General features: G+C 40.9%; 1 protein-coding gene across 10 annotated transcripts in view; it reads left to right on the forward strand.

The window, feature by feature from the left end:
- Positions 1-16,015, forward strand: part of KMT2C (lysine methyltransferase 2C) — a 328,257-nt gene that overhangs the window by 289,911 nt on the left and 22,331 nt on the right. For all 10 annotated transcript variants that reach the window (XM_048837560.2, XM_048837566.2, XM_048837562.2 and 7 more), the window contains 4 exons: positions 571-649; positions 769-832; positions 7,299-7,531; positions 11,390-13,090. In XM_048837560.2, coding sequence (XP_048693517.2) covers positions 571-649; positions 769-832; positions 7,299-7,531; positions 11,390-13,090 — 2,077 coding nt within the window. The remainder of the gene's footprint in view (positions 1-570; positions 650-768; positions 833-7,298; positions 7,532-11,389; positions 13,091-16,015) is intronic.

Here is a 16,015-nt window from a genome sequence, read left to right on the forward strand (position 1 = left end):
AATTCCATCTCCTTCTGTCTTGTCATTGGGGTTAAGCTCTTTGGGGTTCCATTTGTTGTTGCTCTCTGGAGTTACAGTGTCCCAGTTTAGCAGCAGTGCCTTTTAAAAAACTATTTATAATGCCCAAAATGCTGTTTACCCTAATTTGTGCAGGTATTTATACTGTGGTATCTAAGCACATTGAATCCTACTTTTTCCATCACATAGCATTTAAAATTCAAGCACAGAGACTTCTCGAGTGATCTGTATGTGTTCAGCTGTCCTTATGAATCATCACTATTAGGAAACTCCAGGTAGCTCCTGGTATTAGGCAACATAAACCATTTTTAGTTAATGCCTTTGTGAATTATAAGGCACAACAGGTTGAACTTAAGACAAAGTGTTACAAGGGTGGAATAAGAAATATCATTTTCAAAATCTGGCAAGTAATTAGGATGTAGTAGTTCTAACAAATATCTCTAAAAGGTTGGAAGTTTTATTTTAGATCAAAATAATTTGAAACAATGCATCTGTACTAAAGTGCTCACTGGTTTTAAAAGTCTGTTATAGCTGATCTTTATGTATCAATAGGTTTCCCTTTATGGGTCAGCCAATGTCAGGAACGCAGACTAGCGAAGGCCAGAATCTTATGCAGCAACCAATTACACAGGTAACATAACTTAATATGACAGTTACAGCAGAAGTGTTTATAAATGATGAATATTTTATTTTCTTCTTAAAAGGAATTGTGATTTAGTCACTTTGCCTATACATTTTACTGATTTTTAGGATGGAAGTTTGACACCTCAGATTTCTAGGCCTAATCCTCCGAATTTTGGTCCTGGTTTTGTCAGTAAGTATAAACCTTATAATTTCTTGTATATGAACCTGGGGTTTCATATTGCAGTTTCTTTTTTAAAGGGAAATGTCACACATGAATACTTGATTGCCAAAAATGTTTTCCTAGCTCCACTAATTCTCTGGCTTACTTAAAATTTATCATTTCATAATTATGATATTAATTCATAACAAAATACAAACTCTTAAAACATTAAAACAATATCAACATTTCATATTAACATTTTATCTAAAAAAAATCCTCAAAACATTGTGAGGAAAGATGGAAATTTATACTAATAGGAATCTGATAGTATTAATCATATAGAGTAATTAGTATTTTCCAATGGCAAAAGAATAGTAATTAATTATATATTAAACTACAGTCAGATATCTCAAAAATCTAATAATGACTGCTGGCTCTCTATTGGAATAGTTATCCAAAATAACAAGTTATTTTTAATTTAAAAATGAAAAAGGTTTTTGCATCATCAGTCAAAAAGAAAAAAGATTTTTGGAATTTAGTTAAGCAAAGCTTGTCAGAAAACCAGAAAAACTAACTGCAGGAACCTCTACCTACAGAGAGAGCAATTTTAGTCATCCAGAATTGGTGTTTTTAGAAATACTTGGAAACGTGTATCTATTTTAGTTGATACACCTAATATTTCATTTCCTCCTGCCCCGTCCCCAACGAACTGTAGTCCTTACATTCTATCATGAGAGAGATTTAACTGTAGATTTAAATACTGAACATTTTTTTACATATCCTAAGAAGTTTTTGTGTCTGTAAAAAATCTCCCCAAGTATTTAATAACAACAAAACAGAAGTAGCTAGATTCCCCCCTCCAGATATTGGAGGCCCAATGCACAAAATGCAGTTAGAAACTTTACTCGAGTTTTCTAGACTTTCTGGGAGGGATTTTCAATAACATTCAGCATTGATTTAACTATAATGAGACCAGATCTGGGCCAATATTGAGCCCTTTTGAAAATCCCACCCTCCTGTTTTTTTTTTTGATGCAACAAGCAGTTACCCTTAACGAGGACATGTTAATATTTCAGTATGTTCAATCTCACTTTCCTGAGCCAAACATCTTTTCTCCACATCCACAAAGATATACTCTAACATTTCCACTCAGTTGTCACTTTGGGCAATATTATTAGACACAGAATCTAATCTAGCATTGAAGGAATCAAGGTATCCGTTGAGAGTATGAATAGCTGTAAGAATTGAATCAGTAGATACACTAGATTCTGCAAGTGCGTGTAGTGCAGTGACAACTAAGGTAGAATAAGGTGGGTATTGGAGCACAAGGGAAGACCTATTTGTGCCAAAACCATTGTACATCATAAGGATATCTGCAAAACATGTTTATAATGGAGTTCTGTCCCTGTTTTTCTGTTTACTGTATCTATTGACTCACTTCTGGGTGACTGGGCAACAAATGGCAGATGAAATTCAATGTTGATAAATGCAAAGTAATGCACATTGGAAAATGTAATCCCAACTATACATATAAAATGATGGGGTCTGAATTAGCTGTTACCACTCAAGAAAGAGATCTGAACACATCCAAGTGAACAGAATGTTGGGAATCATTAAGTAAGGGATAAATAATAAAACAGGAAAATATCATATTGCCTCTATATAAATCCATGGTATGCCCACATCTTGAATACTGCATGCAGATGTGGTTGCCCCATCTCAAAAAGACAGATTGGACTTGGAAAAGGTTCAGAAAAGGACAACAAAAATTATTAGGGGTATGGAATGACTTCCATATGAGGAGAGATTAATAAGACTGGGACTTTTTAGCTTGGAAAAGAGATGACTAAGGGGGGATATGATAGAGCTCTATAAAATCCTGACTGGTGTGGAGAAAGTAAATAAGGAAGTGTTATTTACTCCTTCTCATAACACAAAAACTAGGTGCCACCAAATGAAATTAATAGGAAGCAGGACTAAAACAAACAAAAGGAAGTATTTTTTCACACAATGCACAGTCAACCTGTGGAACTCCTTGTCAGATGATGTTGTGAAGGCCAGCACTATAACAGGGTTCAAAAAAGAACTACATTCATGGAGGGATAGGTCCATCAATGGCTATTAGGCAGGATGGGCAGGGAGGATGTCCCTAGCCACTGTTTGCCAGAAGCTGGGAATGGATGACAGGGGATGGATCACTTGATGATTACCTGCTCTGTTCATTCCCTCTGGGGCACTTGCCATTGACCACTGTCGGAAGACAGGTTACTGGGCTAGATGGACCCTTGGTCTGACCCAGTATGGCATTTCTTATGTTCTATCATATGAGAAAACTGGTACTGTTCCCAGACCTGGCCTCCTTCTCCCCAATCCTAGACTGAAAGCAGCTGAGAATATTATTGGAAGTACAGTAGATTCTGCTTATTAGCAATCCCTCATTTGCCAGCAAAAAAAAGTTGCCATATACAGCATTTGTCAATAAGCAGAAGGCAAGTTTGCAGGGCTGCAGCCAGGGAAGACGCATCCCAGTGCTTCCTTCGCTGTCTGCAGCCCCACAAACCTGTCTGCAGGCAGGGCAGCAGCAGGGAGGGAGGTTCCAGCCCAGATGCCAGGGCTTCTTACTCTGAGCAGAGGCCTTGGGGGCCCACAGAGCTGCATGGTACCTCTCCCTGTGCTTCCAGGGGGTCGAAGCTCCTCACATCCCAGCTCTTCCTTCTCTAGGTGCAGCCCCCAGCAGTGTGCAGCCCAGAGAGCACAGGGAAAGGTACCACATAACTCTAGCATCAAGGCTGCAGCCCCGCTCCCTGCTAGTGCCCGCCCATAGCCTCCCCTCCCAGTCTGCAGCCCCTCACTTCCTATGTAGACCCTGTGCACTGGCAGGTTTTCAAGGCTGCAGCCCCAGAAGGAAGCTCTGGGTTGTGCTGAGCACTGGGCACAGGTAGGTTCGTGTGGCTGCAGCCAAGGAAGGCATGTCCCAGCCCTTCCTTCCCTGGCTGCAGCTTTGCAAACCGCCTGTGTCTGGAGCCTTTGTTCCAAAAAAATGTTTGTAATAAGAGGCATGCCATTGTCAATATCCAGAGGCCATTAACATTAAAGTAAATGGAATGGGATTAGCTCCTGGCAAAATGTTGCTATTAGCCCGATGTTAATATCTGGGTTGCTAGTAAGCAGAATCTACTGTAACGTGCTTTGCCCCCAGGAGACGGGTGAAGGAGCCTTGGGGTTACTCTGTAGTGATCCTGATAGCCAAACTACATTTACGAGCTCTGAGAAGAGTAATACCCAGTTATCTGCCAAAAAGGGCAATTTCTGTAGTAAAAAGCCATTTGGGACTGGAGGCCCTTGACTGAGAACTGGAGAAATATGCATTGTACATAAAAGACAAATAAAAAGCTCTCCTAAAATAAATAAATAACACTGAGACCCATTTTAAGTTGATCTTATTGCAGTGACTTCAGTAGTTCTTCAAAACAGTGTTTATTTTAATTAATAATTCTGTAAATGCTTGAGATTACAAATATCTCATGCAGTCTAATTTTTCTCAGTGATTTCTTATATTTCTTCCATTTCCTAGTGGTCTTATGTAAAAAAATAATATAAAGAGATTCCCTTCTCACTGAATACAATTTTAAACACTATCTGTGGTCAGAGATGAGGTGATTTGTTACATTAATGGGCATAACTTTATATTCTTCTTCAAGTGATTGCTCAGGTCGATTCCATTCTAGGTGTGCGCGCGCCCATGTGCACGGTCGTCAGAGATTTTTGCCTTAGCGGGATCCATAGGGCCAGCTGTAGCTGACCCCTTGAGTGCCGCGCTCAGGTGTCAGTATATCAGGCACTGCTGGCCCTGCGCCCTCTCAGTTCCTTCTTACCGCCCATGGTGGTTAGTTGGAATGCCTTTCCTTGCATAGCAAGGGCTAGCGGTTTCATATCTTCTGACTTCAAGCCTTAGGACCTTGGAAATAATTGTTTATAGTTAAGGCTGTGAGTTTGTCACGGAGGTCATGGATTCCATGACTTTCCCTGACCTCCATGACTTCTGCAGCGGCTGGTGTGCCTGGCTCAGGGGCAGCTCAGGCAGCCCCTGCGCCAGGTGCACCAGCTGCTGCTGGGGCCGTCTCGGGCCACTGCCACCTCCCATCCTGCAGTAAAGTTTGTGTGGGGGAGGGAGCAGGAGCACGGGATGGGGTGAGGTGGGCTCTGGAGGGCTCCCCGGAAGCAGCAACATCCCCCTCCCTCAACTTCTAGGCGGAGGTGTGGCCAGGCAACTCTGTGCACGGCCTCCGCCCAGAGTGCTGGCTTCGCAGCTCCCATTGGCTGGGAACCACAGCCAGTGGGAACTGCGGGAGTGGTGCCTGCAGGCTGAGCCTGCGTGCAGAGCTGCCTGGCCACACCTCCGCCTAGGAGCTAAGCAGCATTGCAACTACCCCTTTGGCCGGATCTGCTGTCCCAGAACCATGGAAGCCTTTTACACCCGAACCTGGCGGCACTGCACTTGATGGCTTGGCTACTGCATGTCTAAGCGTGGACGAATGGGCATGCTTGGCCCATGTTCAGTAGATTTTTCTGGGTAGCAGGAAACCCTCCACCAGAGTGACTTATGTGGCCAAATGGAAAAGGTTCACGTGCTGGGCCCCGGAATGAGGTATTCGGGCCGTGCAGGCCCCACTGCAGAAGGTACTGGATTATCTGCTGCAGCTCAAACTCCAAGATTTGTCCCTGTCATCAATCAAGGTCGACCTGATCACTGTCTCGGCTTTCCATCCTCCGTTCCAACACAGGTCGATCTTCACTCACGACACAACAGCATGGCTTTTGAAAGGTCTGGAGCATCTCTACCTGCACGTCTGGGATCCTGTCCCCTTGGAACCTCGTGATGTTGAGGCTCACGGAGCCTCCCTTTGAGCCTCTGGCTTCCTGCTGTCTCCTGCTTCTCTCCTGGAAGGTTGCGTTCCTGATCACAATAACGTCAGCCCGCAGGGTGTCCAAGATTAGGGCACTCACTTCGGAGCCGCCCTATACAGTCTTCTACAAGGATAAAGTCCAGCTGTGAACTCACCCAGCATTTCTGCGCAAGGTCGTTTCCCAGTTTCATACTAGCATGGATATATACTTACCCATCTTCTTTCCAAAGCCTCGTGTGTCAGATAAGGAGCTCAGGCTACACATCCTTCCATCCAGGACGTCAGGTGGGCACCGGCCTTCTACGTAGATAGAACAAAGCCATTCTGTAAGTCAGTGCAGTTGTTCGTTGCCGTGGCAGACAGAATGAAAGGTCGCCCAGTGTCTGCTAAGAGGATTTTGTCCTTGATCACGGCCTGTATCTGCTACTGCTATGAGCTGGTGAAAGTGCCTCTGCTGGCGATCACGACTGCACACTTGACTAGGGCACAAGTGTCATCAGCAGCCTTCCTGGCACAGATACCATTCCAAGAGATCTGTAGGGCCACTACCTGGTTGTCTGTCCACATGTTCGCATCTCATTATGCGCTTACCCAGCAAGCTCGAGACGACGTTGCCTTTGGCAGAGCAGTGCTGCAAGCTGCAAAACCGTGAACTCTGAGCCCACTTCCATTGATACTGCTTGTGAGTCACTTAGAATGGAATCAACATGAGCAAGCACTTGAAGAAGAAAAATTGGTTACCCACGTTTTGTAACTGTTGTTCTTCAAGATGTGTAGTTCATGTCCATTCCATTACCCGCCCTCCTACCCTTCTGTCAGAGTTGCCAGCAAGAAGTAGTTGAGAGGGCGTAGGGCCGGCAGTACCTGATGTACCAACGCATGAGCATGGCACTCAAGGGGGCGCCACAGCTGGCCCTACGGATACCGCTAAGGCAAAAATCTCAGATAACTGTGCACATCTAGAATGGAATGGGCATGAGCAACACATCTCAAAAACCAACAGTTACGAAAGGTAGGTAACAATTTTTTTCAATCCCTTTGCTCTTATTACTCCTGTGGTCTGTGATTTCAATTGGCTATTTTAGTTGTGGTACGGTGGTGTTTTTACCCTAGTATGCCCTACATGCTTTGTATCCTATCTGTTTGAGAGACTGCCTCTCCCCATGTGTTATGATCATTTGACATTCTTAAGTTTAGTTTAAACAGGAGAGGGCTGGTAGCAAAGTAAGGGTTTTCATTTCCCTTCTGGATCCACTAGAGCCCAAATTTGGTCATGACCAAATCATGGTACAAGATTCAGCTGTGCTCCTATGCTTCTCCTGTGTTGGGGGCTGATTGGGAGATAAATGGAATGATGACATAGAGTTTGTTTTTGGGGAACTTGGTGGGGCTTAGATATTGTTTGGGATTTGAAAGCCTTTTTAGAAGTTCTATTTCTTTTTGTGCATTTTTGATGGATACTGTTGTTTTAAATTTTGTGCTGCACGTAGAAAATCTGAAAGCCACAATAAATAACTCCTCCATTTAAAACAAGAGTCCTTAGTATAATATTAATGGTTACTTTCCTTGTATTCCCTCCCTCACCCCAGATGATTCACAAAGAAAGCAATATGAAGAATGGCTACAAGAAACACAACAACTTCTTCAAATGCAACAGAAATACCTTGAAGAGCAAATTGGAGCACACAGAAAATCAAAAAAAGCGCTGTCAGCAAAACAACGCACTGCCAAAAAAGCTGGCCGTGAATTCCCAGAAGAAGATGCAGAACAGCTTAAGCATGTTACTGAGCAGCAAAGTATGGTCCAGAAACAGCTAGAACAGGTAACAATTTGGGGGGAGAAACAGGACAGCATCTTTTCTGTTTAATATTAAAGTGTAACACTATAAGATTACTTGTTCGTTTAAATCCACTAGATATGTATTGTAACTAGGGCTGTCAAATGATTTAAAAAATTAATCGTGATTAATTGCAAGATTAAAAATATTAATTGCAATTAATCATAGTTTTAATCACACTGTTAATAATAGAATACCAATTTAAATTTATTATAAATATTTTTGGATTTTTTTCTACATTTTCAAATATATTCATTTCAATGACAGTGCAGAATGCTAAGTGTACAGTGCTCATTTTATATTATTATTTGTATTAGAAATATTTGCACTGCAAAAAAAATAAACAAAAGATAGTGAAATCTACAAGTCGAAGCATGAAGGGGCTTATGAACATTTAGCATCTCTGGCATGTAAATACCTTGCAATGCCGGCTACAAGAGTGCCATGCGAATGCCTGTTCTCACTTTCAGGTGACATTGTAAACAGGTAGCGGGCAGCATTATCTCCCGTAAATGTAAACAAATTGTTTGTCTTAGTGATTGACTGAACGAGAAGTAGGACTCAGTGGACTTGTAGGCTCTACAGTTTTACATTGTTTTGTTTTTGAGTGCAGTTATGTAAACAAAAAAAATTATTCATTTGTAAGTTACACTTTCATGATAAAGAAATTACACGACAGTACTTGTATAAGGTGAATTGAAAAATACTGTTTCTTTTGTTTACCTTTTTACAGTGCAAATATTTGCAATAAAAATAATATAAAGTGAGCACTGTACACTTTGTGTTCTGCATTGTAATTGAAATCAGTATATTTGAAAATGTAGAAAAACATCCAAATGTTTATAATAAATTTAAATTGGTATTCTATTATTGTTTAACAGTGCGATTAAAACTGCTCTTAATCATGATTAATTTTTTTAATCGAGTTAATTTGTTTTGAGTTAATTGCTTGAGTTAACTGTGATTAATTGACAGCCTTAATTGTAACTATTAAACACAGTGCAATTCATGTAAAAAACAAACAAACAACAAAACCCCTCATGTTTCACGAGTAATGTCAGTTATGAGATTCAGTTTCTCAGCATTACTGGAACTACAAGAAAAAACACTACAGTAGCAAAGGAAAAAAACCTGTTTTAAGAGTTTGGGAAGAGAGAGACTGGGTGGCAGCAGTGCGAAGGAAAGCCAGAGTCTATTCAGATGCACTGTCAATTATATAAGAATAGGAACATCTTGAAATATATGGCTATATTTCAACTGAAGGAATCCTTCAACTGAAGGAATCCATCAACTAAGGGTTTTCTCTCCAATTTTATCATATCACCAGTTTCACTTGGTAGCATTCTACCTTTGTAATTGCCAGTTATGTGTCATTTATTTTATATTTTCCTGTTCAAATGCCTTCTTTTATTACAGTTTAATTTCATATTTTTGAATGATCTTCCTTTGTTTTGTGAAAAACAAGAAATTCATAAAAAGAAAAGGAGTACTTGTGGCACCTTAGAGACTAACCAATTTATCAGGTGATTCCGCAGTTTCTTTGAGAGCGAGGTGCCACAAGTACTCCTTTTCTTTTTGCGAATACAGACTAACACGGCTGTTCCTCTGAAACAAGAAATTCATAGAGAATACTCGGAGAGAGCTTATCATGTTACATGGTCACTATATAAAATAGTCACAGTTCAGAAGAAATCTGTTACTAAAGCTGTGCTGAGTGCAGTTGAGGAGCCTCTTTCTTATTCTTTAGACTTTAAGCCCAGGGTATCAAACTCATTTGGAGGAGAGGGGTGAACTTGTGGGCCGGGATATAATGTAAAGACTTTATGGTACCCGCAGTCCACAGCAGATATTCCACTGATGTCAGTAGGAAGTTTGCACAATGATTTTTTTCTGAAGTAACGAAGCTTTATTTATTATTTGTATAGCAGTCACTCTCATTCGCTAAGAAAATATTAGAATATTAGAGGTCCACTTTAGACCTCTGCTACTTCTACCTTTTGTTTCTCTTCCTTCCTCCTCATCTTCTCTCTGTTTCTCTCCCTTCCTCTGTCTTTCATTTCTGTTCTACCCTCAGTATCTCCTTCCCTGCAATAACTCCCAGATATCACCCCTTTTATGTGCTGAAATGATTAGCAGTGAAATAGTTAATTTTGTCACAAAAGTGTCATCGTTGGGCTTTAGCCTGGACACTCCCATCAGATTAATACGGAGAGAGGAGGTCACAGTTTTTAGTCATTGTTTCAGTCTGGCTGCAGACTAGGGCAAACATCATGACATCAGTTTACCTCGGCTCATGTTTGAAAAGTAATCTCTGCAGCCATGAGGGTTAGAAACTGACTTTTTTTTAAAAAGTGAAGAATTCTGCAGTGTGTGAGGCCATCATGCAAGTCACATAACTACATCATGTCACTGGATCCAGCCCACAAACTGTATGTTTGACACACCTGGCCTAGGTCCTGATTCCTCAAAGCACTTAAACTTGTGCTTAACTTTCATCGAATTTTTAAGTCCCATTGAAGTCAATGGGGTTAAAGTTAAGCATGTATTTTTAATTGCTCCAGTAAACTGAGGCCTTATGTCTTTGGCCAGCAGTGTTGGGCACAGTATTCTGCAAGGCATAATTGAGCAATTGTCGGTCGTATCTTCTTGCAATGGATATCTGTTAGTGAAGTATAGAATGTTTCTTGCCTTTTCTTTCCAATTTGTAGAAAGAGCATTTTCCTAGAAGGGGCTTGGTGCAATTCTGTAGAGACAGATGTGATGGGAAGATGAAGCAACCAAATATAATTTAATTTAAATTTTTTTAACAACAATAGATCATAGATAAAGGAAACTTTTTTAATACAATATTGGTAATAATGCCTTGCACATACTCTACTTCATTCTAGTCTTATGCTTCTGTTACAGTTGCTAGCCATGATATTAATGATAGATAATTATGACCTGTTATGATAGATAATTATGACCATCCAAAGAGGATGGATCTAGACTGTTCTCAGTGGTAGCAGATGACAGAACATGGAGTAATGGTCTCAAGTTGCAGTGAGGGAGGTTTAGGTTGGATATTAGGAAAAACTTTTTCACTAGGAGGGTGATGAAACACTGGAATGCGTTACCTAGGGAGGTGGTGGAATCTCCTTCCTTGGATATTTTTAAGGTCAGGCTTGACAAAGCCCTGGCTGGGATGATTTAAGTGGGGAATGGTCCTGCTTTGAGCAGGGGGTTGGACTAGATGACCTCCTGAGGTCCCTTCCAACCCTGATGGTCTATGATTCTATGATTCTAAGCTTCCACTGTACATTTAATACCAAAGGTATATCTCTATAGAGCCTGCACTTCAGGTGCTCTAGAGCTTTTTTAAAATAGTCTTTACTTTAAATGTTTTTTTCACATAAATACAAACAATAGTAACAAATAAAACAAAAGTCACTACTTGGCAAATGTCAGTAACATATATTTTTATGCATAATTTATTTCTTATTTACCTATATATTGCAAGTTCTCTGCAGTTTTGAATAGTGCTGCATAATGAAACTATAGTTTAAAGATCAGCGCTGCTTCTGAAATATTGTCCCTTATTCTGGTTCTTTGTGGTTGTATGTTGTGTAATCAGTTAATAGTATGGAAATTGGCATTGGGAGGGATTGCACTCTTTTTGGTTAGATGATGGATATTGGACATGAAATGACTAAGTAAATAAGCTTAATGTGTTCCAGTGCCGATCTTGGACAAGCCTCATTTTCCAATGAAATAATTTCAATGTAGTATATCCTGTATATTTGAGGTCTATTATATATTAAGTAGAAACTTGTAGAGATGAGTAATGACTTGTCTAAATTTCAGATTCGAAAACAGCAAAAGGAACATGCAGAGCTCATTGAGGAATATCGAATCAAGCAGCAGCAGCAACAGTGTGGGATAACACCACATGCTATAATGCCAGGAGTCCAGTCTCAGCCACCTATGGTTCCAGGAGGAACACCACCAGTAATGAATCAGCAAAACTTCCCCATGGTAGCACAACAACTCCAGCATCAGCAGCACACAGTTGTAATTCCTGGGCAATCCAACCCAGCCAGAATGCCAAATTTACCTGGGTGGCAACCTGCAACTGCTCCTCCAAATCACCTCCCCCTCAATGCTCCAAGGATGCAGCCTCCAATGACGCAGTTGCCAATGAATCCTGGCACACCAACTCCAGTGCCAAGTTCCAATGCAAATACACAGTCAGGACCACCACCAAGGGTTGAATTTGATGATAATAACCCATTTAGTGAAAGTTTTCAAGAGCGGGAACGAAAGGAGCGTTTACGAGAGCAGCAGGAACGGCAACGAATACAGCTTATGCAGGAGGTGGACCGACAGAGGGCTTTGCAGCAGAGGATGGAAATGGAACAACATGGCATGATAGGGTCAGACTTAAGTAATAGAGCTTCCTTGTCTCAGATACCTTTCTTTAACTCTGACCTATCCTGTGATTTCATGCCGCCTCCACGACCCCTTCAGCAATCTCCACAGCATCAACAGCAGCAAATGGGGCAAGTTTTGCAACAAGGCCCTGTGAACTCACCACCTGCAGTAAATTTTTTGCAAAGCAATGAGCGAAGACCACTGGGGCCTGCCCCTTTTGGATCTGAACCACCGTCAATTCCTGGTGGATCCCCTAACTACCATTCTGTAAAACAATCCCATGGCAGTATCTCTGGGACCAGCTTCACGCAGAACCAAGTAAGGCCTCCATTTGTGCCTGGTATACCTGCAGGACTTCCAGCAGCTGGTAGTGGTCCTTCATGTGGCCAAGATACCAGCATGTCCCATGCACCAAATTTCCCTGGATCAAGTCAGTCTCTCATTCAGCTGTACTCTGATATAATTCCAGAAGAGAAAGGAAAAAAGAAAAGGACACGAAAAAAGAAAAAGGATGATGATGCTGAGTCAATAAAAGCCCCATCAACTCCACATTCAGATATAACTGCACCCCCAACTCCAGCTGTTTCAGATTCTACCTCTACCCCAACAGTTAGCACACCCAGTGAACTTACTCATCATCAGGATGAGTCAGCGGAGCTAACAGGCTCATCAACAACAAATGCTGTGGAGAACTCGCCTTCCTTAGAGCTGGAATGTAAGCATTCCAATAGTGGTTTGCTCCAAAAGAAATTGCCTCAGAAATCAAGTGTAAATCCTGAGACTGAAAAGGGCAAGACAGATGCGCCTGCCAGCATTCAGGAAATTAAACTGGAAAAAGCAGAATCTGATCAATGTTCTGTTCAAGCTGAGCCTAAAACAGAGAATCAAAGTGGTATTACGATAGAAGAAGATAAGGCCTCGCCGCACCCTGCCTCTTCAGCACAGAGTCCAGCACAATCAACCAGCACCCCAGCAGCAAAAGGGGAGTCAGGGAATGAACTGCTGAAACACTTGCTTAAAAATAAAAAATCATCCTCTCTTTTAAATCAGAAATCAGAGAACAGCTGCCGATCAGAAGAAGAAAGTGCTGGGGACAACAAACTAGTGGAGAAACAGAACCCAGCTGAAGGAATGGTAAGGTGGTTGTTTTTGAAATGCATATCAACATGTAAAGGGCTAGGTGGTGACAATTTAGTGCCAAGCAAGGGGCAGCAAGTTGTGATGCCTCTGGAGCAGCCCCATTGCAGAGAAGGGGAGAATCCCCAAAACACTAATCTCCATCCCAGTCTCCCTGCTGCTCTGATGCAGGGGTAAACCTGTTGCAATGTATGCTCTGCAGTATGGCGTGCAGTTAGCTGTGCCAATGGGGGAAGAGGTGGAATCAAGGCTCTGCCCAACTGAGCAAGGGTGGGATGTTAGCAGCTCACAGATTCCAAGGCCAGAATGGTCCATTGTGATCACCTAGTGTGACCTCCTGTATAACACAGGCCTAGAATTGCCCCAAAATAATTCCTAGAGCAGAGCTTTTGGAAAAATATCCAGCCTTGATTTAAAAATTGTCAGTGATGGAGAATCCACTATGACTCTTAGTAAGTTGTTCTGATGGTTAATTACTTTCCCAGTTAAAAATATACGCTTATTTCCAATCTGAATTTGTCTATCTTCAACTTCCAGCCATTGGAGGACAATATACCTTTCTCTGCTAGACTGAAGAGCCCATTTATTAATTATTTGTTCTCATGTAGGTAGTTACAGATTGTAATCAAGTTACTTCTTGATCTTCTCTTTGTTAAACTAAATTGATTGAGCTCCTTGAGTCTGTCACTGTAAGACAGGTTTTCTAATCCTTTAATCATTCTCATGTCTCTTCTCTGAACCCTCTCCAACTTATCAGTATCCTTCTTGAATTGTGAACAACGGAACTGGACACAGTATTCCTGCAGCAGTTCCACCAGTGCCAAATACAGAGGAAAATAATCTCTCTAATCCTACTTGAGATTCCCCTATTTATGCATCCAAGGATGGCATTACCCTTTTAGCCACAGCATTGCACTGGGAGCCCATGTTCAGCTGGTTATCCACCACGGCCCCCAAGTCCTTTTCAGGGCCCCCGAGTCCCCAGATACAGAACAGCAATATTTATTGAACACTCTGCCTCTTCTGTATTATTACTGATAATTCTACCATTTCCATCTAGTAGTGGACGAGTACCATTGTTAGGATTCTTTTTATTTCTAGTATTCTTAAGAGACTCCTCCTTATTGTCCTTAACTCTGCAGAGGTAGCACAGGTGCAAGGGAGTAAGGGCACCTTATCCGCACACTCTCCCAACTCACTTGCACACAGAGCAGGCCACAATCTGCCCCTAAGTAAATCGGCCACTTCAGAAGGACTCATTTTTAATATAATACAATAGTTCAGCCTGTTCACAAATGAATATCCCTAAAAATAATACAAAGGTTAATTTTTTTCTATAGACAATCATCATTTTAAAACTGGCACATTTCTAATGTTTACCAAGAGTAATGCTGGGGTTTAAATTCTGTTTTTTTCATGTCAGCAGAACTATATATCAGTACATTTATTTTGTATCGTGGCTCCTGTACTCAATGTTCCAAGCATCAACTACCTCCACTTTTTGACCATTTTCTAAAGATTCCTACTTGAAAGATCTGGCAGTATAGGGGAGGGAAAAAAGTGTTCCAAACCTCCTAATTGTGCGTGTATCCCCATGGTCTTTTCATTTGTCTGTAACATCCACTTGTTTCCTATCTTAAATTAGGCCCAGGTGCGGCTTCCGTGCGGCTCTGCACAGACAAGGAGCCTGCTCATGTGTATGAGCCTGCAGATTTGGACCTTAACTTACAAACCCTTCAAGTCAGGGACTATCTTTTCTCTACATTTGTACAGCACCTAGCCCAATGGTACCCTAATCCAGTTTGAGACCTCTGGGCAGCTCTGCAAATAATAATGTTTATTATTTAGAGTGTTCCCTTTTTGTCAGATAAATAAGCACATCTGCTGAATGAATGACAAGGCTGACAGCTAAGGTGTTTATAGCAAGTAAACTCAGAAGACAATACTGGCATTAGGGTTTATTAGCCCAGGATAGTGATATTGCCTAATTACTAGAATGCAATCTCAGACTTTTAGTATTGTACATTTTAAATGTAACATTCAAATTTTAATTTCAGTAATTTCAGATAAAAAATAATTTTCCTATTTCTCATGAAAGGTTAATTGCCTGAATATATATAAATCCTTTTGGGCCTTCCTTTTCCACTCTAGTCATCCACCTTCTCTCCCTCCTCACTTTTCTCTGTCTTACAGTGCTGGCTATTAAAAAAAAAACTTTTAAAAAATGTTGTCTTTACCGACAGTTGCCACTCTCTCTGCAATACGGCAGTATTTCCTTATATTTGGCATAGGAATTAACTGCTGTATCTTGGGAAAAGGGCTTTGATAACTGCTGACTTTTTAATAGTAACTGCTGTGTTAATTGGATACAGTCCCATTTCCTCGCCCTGATTATTAGTGAGCAAAGCTCATCTCTCTACAGTAACTTTGATATTTATTGGTTTACATTGTGTTACAAAGTGAATTGACAGAGGCTGGGTACTTCTGATAAATTTTTTAAATTATATATGTAAACTTACATGTATGACAGGAAGAGACAAGAATCAAAAGATGCTCCCCTTCATCAGTTTTCCAGCTCTATTTTCTTTGCCTTTCGGTAATTTTTTTCTATTTTTAAGTAAATTTTGTAGTTTTTCTGGTTTAGTTGAAGAGTAGTCAGAAGCTGAGGTAACTGTCTTTGCAGTTGGCAAAGAAGTTAAAAAAAATTGAATACAAGAATCAATCAGAGAAGAGATATTTGCATATTCATAGTATGATTGAGAAATAATTGTACAATTAATATGGAAATCCCTCTACTCTGGCTAAAATTGGCTAACAGCCAATCAGAGTACAGATACTCGCATAGTTATGGAAATCAGACATGCAAGACTCAAGCAGAATGCAGGGAAATGTATAACTTGGGAAAATCTGCAATTATGCATT

The sequence above is a fragment of the Caretta caretta genome, chromosome 2 (genome assembly GCF_965140235.1).
Source record: "Caretta caretta isolate rCarCar2 chromosome 2, rCarCar1.hap1, whole genome shotgun sequence".
NCBI lineage: Eukaryota > Metazoa > Chordata > Testudines > Cheloniidae > Caretta > Caretta caretta.